Source organism: Adiantum capillus-veneris, chromosome 4, assembly GCF_014529385.1.
Source record: "Adiantum capillus-veneris isolate H3 chromosome 4, ASM1452938v2, whole genome shotgun sequence".
Classification (NCBI taxonomy): Eukaryota; Viridiplantae; Streptophyta; class Polypodiopsida; order Polypodiales; family Pteridaceae; genus Adiantum; species Adiantum capillus-veneris.
Window position 1 is genome coordinate 75,486,494 of NC_140934.1, and position 8,616 is coordinate 75,495,109.

Sequence of the window (8,616 nt, forward strand, 5' to 3'; positions counted from 1 at the left end):
CACAATGGAGAACACATAACTGTTCCGCAATGTGAAGGCTCCAAAAGCATACTTAGGAGAGCTGAAGGATATGTCCCGCAACATCACAGGCAAAATGTACCGATTGCCTAAGTGAAATCTTGAACTAGGGAAAGGTGCCTGCATTTTACTACTGTGCACAAGTACATGAGAGCTTTCCTACATAAGTTGAATGTATTTGAGAGACTTAATGATTTGAGTCGGCTGTTGGAAGCACTCTGCCAACACTAATATCACCACTGTCTTCAATACTAATGAATGCACATTGGTTGCAAAGGCCTGTTCCTATACCCAAGATGCGTAGCTCAGTTTATGAGACCTTTGCAATGTAACCCCAAGGTTGAGGGTTCGAAGCTCGCAGATTGCATTCTCTAGGGTGTATTCTCTTCCCTTATTGGGGGGGTGGTTCCACAGTTGTCCCTCGGGGGTGTAATGTTGTAAATACATGATATGTGTATTAGTTTCTCCCTACTACCTTTCCCGCGTTGATGGTGGGGGAAAAAAAAAAGGCATGTTCTTTTTCTTTTCTCTTTTTGCAGGTAGAGAAGAATTAAAGTAAAGAAAAGAAAGAATACAAGGCCTGTTCTTGGTAGTGACATTCCCCCAAGACACTGAGTTGCAAAACAACACTAGCATGAAATCTGGACTTTCACAGGAGAAGGCTAAAGTCAAACCATCAAATGTCTATGTAAAAATCTCTATCTTCTACAAATGATTACAGGAGCCTTTGAAGTTTGCGCAGTATGTCACACTTGGAAGTGGAATTGGGATGCTGGACAAAGCATAGGTTACATGCTCAAAGTGAAGCAACCATCTCCAATACCTAAAAGTGTCACTCAAAGTGAGTACAAATGTTCACTCCAACAAATTCAAAAACGCAGAACAAAGCAATGCACTTCCCTTTCAGGGCAGTGCCAACAGCAATTGACAGCCCTCAGCATTCCCCAGTATCATACATAAGCTTCTAAATCAATAAAGAGACTGCTACCCAGAACACTAATTGCCAAAATCAATTGTTTATTTCACCTTGAACCGATATCTCATCTACCTAGCATTACAACCATAGAAGCTAAACTTCCAAGTTTCTCCTGTAGAGTAACACCAGCAAGCGCATACATGTCAGCTGTAAGCTTCTCAAGATCATGAGCAAAGAAATGGCTGTGGACTAGATCTTCACCAGCTTTATGTGGAAAAATACCAATATAAGTTTCAAGCAATGGTAACGAGATCAGAAAAAACCATCAAGACACTCAAAACCCTTGGATAAACCCAAAGGTCCTTACATTAAAAAACAAATCACAATTGACATTATTTGTAACAAACTTTCTGTGTACAGAAATGTCTGACACTTCTACTCTTACATACAATGGGATTATTTAGTAATTGGAAGGAGAGTACAAATAAATGACAGTAACTTTGTATCCTAGCTTACAAAATTGTACAGCATCATAGTAAATGGGTGGACACCGTGACCAAAGAAGCGTTTAAACCTCTAGAGGCAAAGGGCAGGGCTTGTCAGCTACTTTAAGTGGCAGCACAAGCTGCAGTTGGAAGTTTCATTCTTGAAGTTTGAATAAGCGATAACATTATGCTGGCATAAGAGAAAATAGCTAGCATTACTGCTCCCCTGGCAGCATTGTATCCTCCGGAAGATCACAATAGCCATTAGCCTGCAAAACCCAGAGATGTCAATCATCACCGACTGAATGAGGGGCTGCCAATAAAACATTATCAGAATACTACCTCGCCGATTAAATGAGCAACACATCGCCTTTCCGCGAGAAGTTCATCCTCACTCTAAAAAAACACACAGTGATGCATCCTTACAGCTACAGAAGCAGTAGTGTAATGTCCACTTGAAAAAGCTAACAAGCAGTTACCTTCTTGATGCGTTCGGCTAACCAATCATTTATCTGTAGATCTGGAACAACTTCATAGTCACCATCACCCTGGAAAAACACACACAATCAAATAAGTTTCCCTGAATCATGTATGTCGGAAACTGGAAAGTACAGAAATGGAAAGGAATCTGTATTAAGCCATCTTGAAAACCAATGCTTGCAGATCATGCATTATGAATCAAAACGTGCACCAGCTGTCTACCTTAGATCGGCAAGGCATACTGAACACAAGATCATTATCGATGCCATACGGATTTCCAGCTGTATAAACCTGCAAGCAAGACACGACATATACTGTTCTTACTAACACATTACTGGACACCATATAGGACCTTGAATAGTACGTCGGACTCAGACGGGTATGGAAGTACGGATCAGACCCCCCTGAGGTTTCCATACAGTATACTAAAAAACAGTCTACGTATGACACTTAAAATAATACAGCCAAGCACAAAACCATAGATTGCAGTGAAACGACATAGAAATTTTAGAATCTAGGCAAAGAAGAAAATAAGGAAGCCAAAAAATGGAGCCTCAAGGTAAAAAAAAGGAGCTCAAGCCAGTAAAGTTCGAAAAACCCAATCATACTTCAATAGGACTCAGACGCGTCTGGGAGTATGGTTCCCCAATCAGACGCGTTCGGAAAAAACTACCGAGTGCATGAATAAACTCACCGCAGTTGAAAACCAGTCCCCCTCTTTGGTAGGTGTGACAAGAGACTTCATTGCATCTGCAATCGAAACAGCTGTTGATGCTGCCGAGGACCTTCCCCACTTTTTAATGAGCACTCCTCCTCTCTGCACCAGATTCCAAACACCAAATTGAAGACACTGAAATTAAACCGGAGGACAATCTCATTATCTGGAAGCCACAAAGAGCTCACCTTCTGTACTGTTTGAGTGAACTCCTCCTCCAACCATTTTTTATCCTTGATAATATCTGTTACCGGCTTCCCATTTATCTTTGCATTCACAAAGTCTGGCACCTAGTGATGAAGCAATTTACTAAATATATTTCACAAAACAAAGGCATTCTTAAGACATGTACAAGCTCTCGGCAGGGCGAAGAAGTTCACAAAACAATAAGAGCCGCAACTAATCAGGCATAATAGGTAAGTAACCTGTGTGGTGGAGTGATTGCCCCAGATTGTAACATTGGAAACATTGTCATAGAATACTCCAGCTTTTAGGGCGAGCTGCAAAATCCAAAAGTCTCAAAAGGGTAAGTGAAAAGTGTAGCACAACCAAAATTGAATCAAAACAACTACCAATAACAACAATCCCATACCTGACATTTAGCTCTGTTTTCATCCAGCCTCGTCAATGCATGGAAATTCTTCTTTGGAATCCTTGGGGCATTTTTCATGCAAATAAGGGCACTGCGGAGTATGGTCCAAATAACAATATCAAAAGCTGCAGCTTCAAATTCAAGAACAGAGTCACAAGTGCAAAAAGTGATTTCCATACTTTGTATTGCAAGGGTTCCCAACAACAATAACTTTTACATTTTGATTAGCAACTGCGTTGAGAGCCTTCCCCTGCATGCATGTAGCCAAACTTCTCTGTAAGAGGGACCTGGGATAGGGTATTATTGCAAATTTTTTTCGCAAACCTACTGATTATATCAAGATCAACAAACATGAGCAATGATAGAGAAGTGGGTCCACAATTATGTGATAGATTAGGTAGGAAAAGCTTGCATCCTAGCATTATCGGAAATTGGAAGTACAGAAATCATGTATTGAGATATGCAGCGGTTCTGATAAGATGACATAATCAAAACAACAAAACCAATAACTCCATATGATAATGCAATAAACTGCACCTACTATAGACAATAAGAACTGACCAAAAAATAACTTCATAAACATTATGGATTGACCATTACACAACTGAGCACATTATAATGAGAGAAAATCACTATGCACCTGCTCTGCAAAGATTTTCCCATTAATGTCAAGAAGATCTGCCCGTTCCATCCCTGGACCTCTGGGCTTAGCACCAATGAGAAGGGCCCATTCGGCGTCACGGAAGACATCATACGAGTCAATACCTAAATTCACTTCCCTTAGCAAGGGATATAAAGAATCCTCTAGCTCCATAGCAACACCTGTAAATTGACTATAAACTCTTATGTTACACAATTCAAGGGTAACCAGTTGGAAAAGCATCACTCTAGAATATTGACTGACCTTCTAAGGCATTCCTAGACCTCTCGGAGCCTAGAAGATTGAGCGCCACAGGCTGATCTGGTCCAAAAACTTCTCCAGAGGCAATCTACAATGGTATAAATAGAAAGCATTATTTTCTAGTGTGAAGCGTGCCAGCGTTCATCGAAACTCAGAGACTCTTTCATTTGAGCACGACATACCTTAAACAGCAAATGGTTGGAGATTGTTCCAGCAGCCCCAGAAACTGCAATTCTCAGTAGCTTCTTCCAGGTTTTGGGCTGCTCCTCCTGACAGTGTGAAACCACACAGAACATGTGTCAAGTCGAAGGAAGTGTAAACGTACCCTCTGGCAAGACCTTTAAATGCCAGTGCACTTCTGACTTGAAATAAATGTACCTGATTCAAGTCATACATAACACAGAAAACTCCATAACACTCCACTCTTTTATTGTCTGCAGTGATGGTTACTGAGTCAGGCGCTTGCACCTGGCTGCAGTAAACAAACATGAAACCTCAAAACCATCTCAACCTGCATGAAAAAAGCTTTGTTTATAGCCCCACAAACAGTAAGCAGCTTGCACATGATGTACTAAAAGGGAACCATGGCCCTCAATTCCTGAACCTAAAGCTCCTCGGACCTGGCTACAGCTATGATGGAAACGTAAAATTCAACAACATATGTATCATGTAAAAACGTATGTACTGGATGGATTCAAGGAAAAGACACCTCTAAAGAAGGTGTAAGGTGAAGGCTGCCAATGGTAGCTCATTTTTGAAAACAAGTTCATGATGAGATTGCTATACACAGAGTTTGGAAGAAAACTTCATGCTTGGCAATGCTTGTTGGTGTGGTCACCATTAAGACAATATAACCATCAGCTCCATCATGCTGCCTAGTAATGACTAAATAATATCCCCACTAACATCATCAAAGCCCATTGACACCAATATATGCTCCAACGCACACAACATGCATGAGCATGCATCAAAACAATTTTTTGCATGCTGAGTTTCGGTTCTAACTAGCAATGCAGCGAGGCTAAGCCTTAAGAAAGCCTAAAAATGAAATTAGTATTGAAAAAGAAGCCTTAACGCACTATACTGGAAAATAAATGGGACCCAACAATCTGCTAGAAGGTAACTAATGAGATTCAATTATAAAGCCAAAAGGGTCCCAAGATTTTTATAGTTTCAAGAACGAGCATGTAGACCAATACAATGAGGCCATGACGTATATCAAGGCATGCTGCTGCTCCCAAGATTTCATAGCTGCACGCCAAAGTGCTTTCAAATCAAATCACAACAATTCTACTTAGTTCTAGTGCACTTCATTAGGCTTCAAACACACACCTTTTGCTATGCGTTCTGTTTCTCATATGCAACCTTAACAAAGAATCTCCTTCTACAACAATATACCTGAGTGAAGCTTCATCTTCCTAGAAAGAGCTCCCAAGCCTAAGGTTCTAAGCATTATTGCAGACATCCTGATTCCTCGCATACTGGACCTTGTATAATTAGCATGAGAATAGCCATAGGTCCTCTATGTGCAACCCACTCAATACAGTAGATGCATGTGTAGGACGATGAAATTCTTATAGCCGTAGACTCTGCAATGATTGGGTACAGTAGCCTGCTACCAGCCTCGGTTTCCCCCCAAACAGAAAAAAGAAGGTAATCGAAGACAGTTCACCTTTTTTGAATAACTGAGCACCGAAAGTTGCATGACTGCTGCCTTCCAGGGTGTTTCACAGGTGAAATGCGTAAAAATGCTCGAGACTTTGTTGGTTTGGAACCCAGAAATCCACTCCTCAAACTGTTTGTCAGTTTCTGCCTCCCAACCTCAGCACCATGTAGGGAACTGGTATCAAGACAATGACCCATGGACAAAGCCACTGCCTCAGCCATATGATTTCCACAACTTTAAAGATCTGCAAGCACACATTAAAAAATTACACTGAAGTGCGTTAAGGCTTTAAAACCAAAAAAAGGACAAAAACAGTATGCAGTATATGGTCAGAATTAATACAAGTCTTCTCAGCACAAAACAACGATTTCTACAAGAACAAAATTTTGAACAAAATGGCCAAATTTAAATAATTCCAGTAATAAGTGCCACTAATATCAGTCCTTGTGACATATTTACTTAAGAAACAGCGCTGGGCCCTTTGGGAAGGTATTGAATACCAGGGGTATAAAACTCCCTTCACTGTCATAACCTGCTATTGGCAACCACGGCCGATTGACCAGGCATCTGAGTATACTTCAACAACAGTAGCCAGGATGTACACATCTCAGCCCCGGGACTCAAGTATCATATAAGAAGGTGGGCTTATCATACCTGTTGACTTTCATACAACAGTAATCAGGACATAAAACTCATTGGTGGGTAATGTTTAGGGAGAAGAATCTCAGCTTATGATTGTACCGCTTGGAAAATTCAATAACGCCGGTTGGGAACGAGAGGATTTAAAAAAGGAATCGTGCATATTTGGGAAAATGATTTATCACCAACGTTGGTGGTGCCAGCCTCCAGGTGGGACTGGAACATCACAGATACACTGATCTACACTTCAACATAACTGCATTTCCTGCCCTGCTTTGGATTCCATCTGCGCACTGTGTGGAGTACCATGTGTGTTTAATGCAAAACAAGCTGTGGCAGAACTTAGCTTGAGCTCATCCAGGTAAACCTGGCTTTGAGGCACTTGGTCAATCCATTATCAGACATGGTCATGGCTAGCGCTGCCCATTCATTTCCCGACTATTCCACACAAAATGTTCGTACGTACCTTTGCCTCATCCAGGAGCAGGGTCATGACCGGCTAACTCTTATACTCCGGCTTGTCAAACGCCACAAACCCCCCCCCCCCCCCCCCCCCAAAACAAACCCTATTGCAGGTATCATTAATTCTTCAAAGACTACCTGAAGCAGGTCTAAATAAAAGACCGGAGCCTCATGGCAAACTTCCCTGAGAGTTTCCACTGTTGGAGATGGATCAAGAAAGCTTGACACTATCACAAACTTAATTCTCGCACAACTCATGACAATACCTCAGCAAACACTCTCTCGCAACTGCATCTTCTTCACCAAAGTGAAAATACAGCTTATTTGAGTTGACGTGTTCGCTACCCACTTCAAAGTGCATGCGAGATGGCCAGCACAGTAGAAATTAGCTCACAGGACAAAAGATAATGCGCAAGAGTAAAAGTGACGCCCACGCGAGCAAAATCTCTGAGCAAATTTAAAGGCTGATCAAAATCTACAAAGCTTAGCGGCAGAAGCGCAAAAAAGAAAGGCGCATACCTGTCAGAGGATGAAGGAGAGAAGTACTAATTCAGCTGCAGAGGAGCCTTCAGGACGTTATAAGGGTCTGCGAGTCTGCGAGTATTTGAGCTGCAATAAACTCTTCTAGTGCTCAGAGAGATGGGTGATGATGAGAGACATGGGTGGTCCCTTTTGTCGCCATCGCTGCTTTTCTGACTACATTGCCGAGCTTTCCTGCTTTCTGAGGGCCCATTGGTTCTCATGCCTCCAGTCCACTCTCCTGCCGCCACGTGGGTCATCTCCTGGCCACTAGCGCACAGAGCAAAGGTGAAACGGGTGTGCGCTCTCTTCTCTGGACCAGAATGAGCGACTCCTTATCCCAGCCTCTTTTACTTGGCGACTCGTCCCCACAAGAACTGAAGTCCCCACTCATTCTCATCTTCTCACGAATTGTAGGGGCACAAATGTGCCAAACTAAAAGTCTTTAGCCTGCAGTGATATAGGCGTGGTGCCTATGAAATGTTGTACACAACTTTTAGGCTTTTTGAAGCTATTTTAAGATGCTACTCTTTGGAGCCATGCTTGTTGCAGTAAAAATAGCACGCACTTTAAAAAAGCCGACAGCAGCAAACTCTCTCCGATCGCTCTCGTCTCAGGCAAAACTCTGTAAGCAATTCTCTCTCTCTCTCTCTCTCTCTCTCTCTCTCTCTCTCTCTCTCTCTCTGTGATCAGGCAGTGCCGCCGTCGTCAAGTTAGTGACGGCTTTGTTATATGGAATGGCAATATGGCTCAATCGAAAAGTCATGCCTCTCAGGCATCTATGGGAGGAGGACCTCTTTGCACCAACTCAAAGGGCCAACACACCAAAGCGTCTTGCACAATTGTGCACACTTGTTTTCAGCCTACAAAAGGGCTTAGGGTGGAGCTCTTAGGCGCACTTGTCAAAATTCAATAGCGCTTCTTTATTGCTGCGACACGGCAAAGTTAATGATAGAACAATTGTTTTTTCTATTTCTTTCGAAGACGTGAATATAACATTTCATTTCATTTCATCATCATCTCTCTCTCTCTCTCTCTCTCTCTCTCTCTCTCTCTCTCTCTCTCTCTCTCTCTCTCTCTCTCTCTCTCTCTCTCTCTCTCTCTATCATCTCTTGTAGGCAAATATGATTGTTCAATCTTCATGTCTGCACAAAATTTGGTTGGTCGTCGTTTTCTTTGTTTTGAGCCCTACTTTTGTGGGTTTGACGCTCTAGAACAAATCT

At 42.1% G+C, this 8,616-nt stretch overlaps 1 protein-coding gene across 3 annotated transcripts; it reads right to left on the reverse strand.

The window, feature by feature from the left end:
• Positions 1-1,265: 1,265 nt before the first annotated feature.
• LOC147459436 (lactate/malate dehydrogenase family protein) lies at positions 1,266-7,551 on the reverse strand. Of its 3 annotated transcripts, none has more exons than XM_086510714.1 (15): positions 7,394-7,551; positions 5,780-6,017; positions 4,486-4,579; positions 4,290-4,376; positions 4,111-4,195; positions 3,847-4,028; positions 3,386-3,456; positions 3,207-3,297; positions 3,040-3,114; positions 2,803-2,904; positions 2,594-2,716; positions 2,122-2,190; positions 1,899-1,967; positions 1,762-1,815; positions 1,266-1,688 (listed from the first exon to the last, which is right to left on the reverse strand). In XM_086510714.1, exons 2-15 carry the CDS (start codon positions 5,992-5,994, stop codon positions 1,635-1,637), a joined length of 1,371 nt encoding a protein of 456 aa, XP_086366840.1. In that variant the 5' UTR covers positions 5,995-6,017; positions 7,394-7,551; the 3' UTR covers positions 1,266-1,634. The 3 variants fall into 3 exon arrangements, with proteins under 3 accessions (XP_086366840.1, XP_086366841.1, XP_086366842.1); XM_086510715.1 differs by lacking the exon at positions 7,394-7,551 and adding an exon at positions 7,141-7,297; XM_086510716.1 differs by lacking the exon at positions 7,394-7,551 and adding an exon at positions 7,013-7,036.
• Positions 7,552-8,616: the final 1,065 nt, after the last annotated feature.

Excerpts from the sequence above, each read along its gene's own strand:
- LOC147459436 (XM_086510714.1), bottom strand. The coding sequence starts at position 5,994 with ATGGCTGAGGCAGTGGCTTTGTCCATGGGTCATTGTCTTGATACCAGT. Across the intron at positions 3,457-3,846 it reads GGAAAATCTTTGCAGAGCAG|GGGAAGGCTCTCAACGCAGT; the intron begins GTGCATAGTGAT and ends ACATGCATGCAG. Across the intron at positions 2,191-2,593 it reads GGGACTGGTTTTCAACTGCG|GTTTATACAGCTGGAAATCC; the intron begins GTGAGTTTATTC and ends TCTTGCTTGCAG.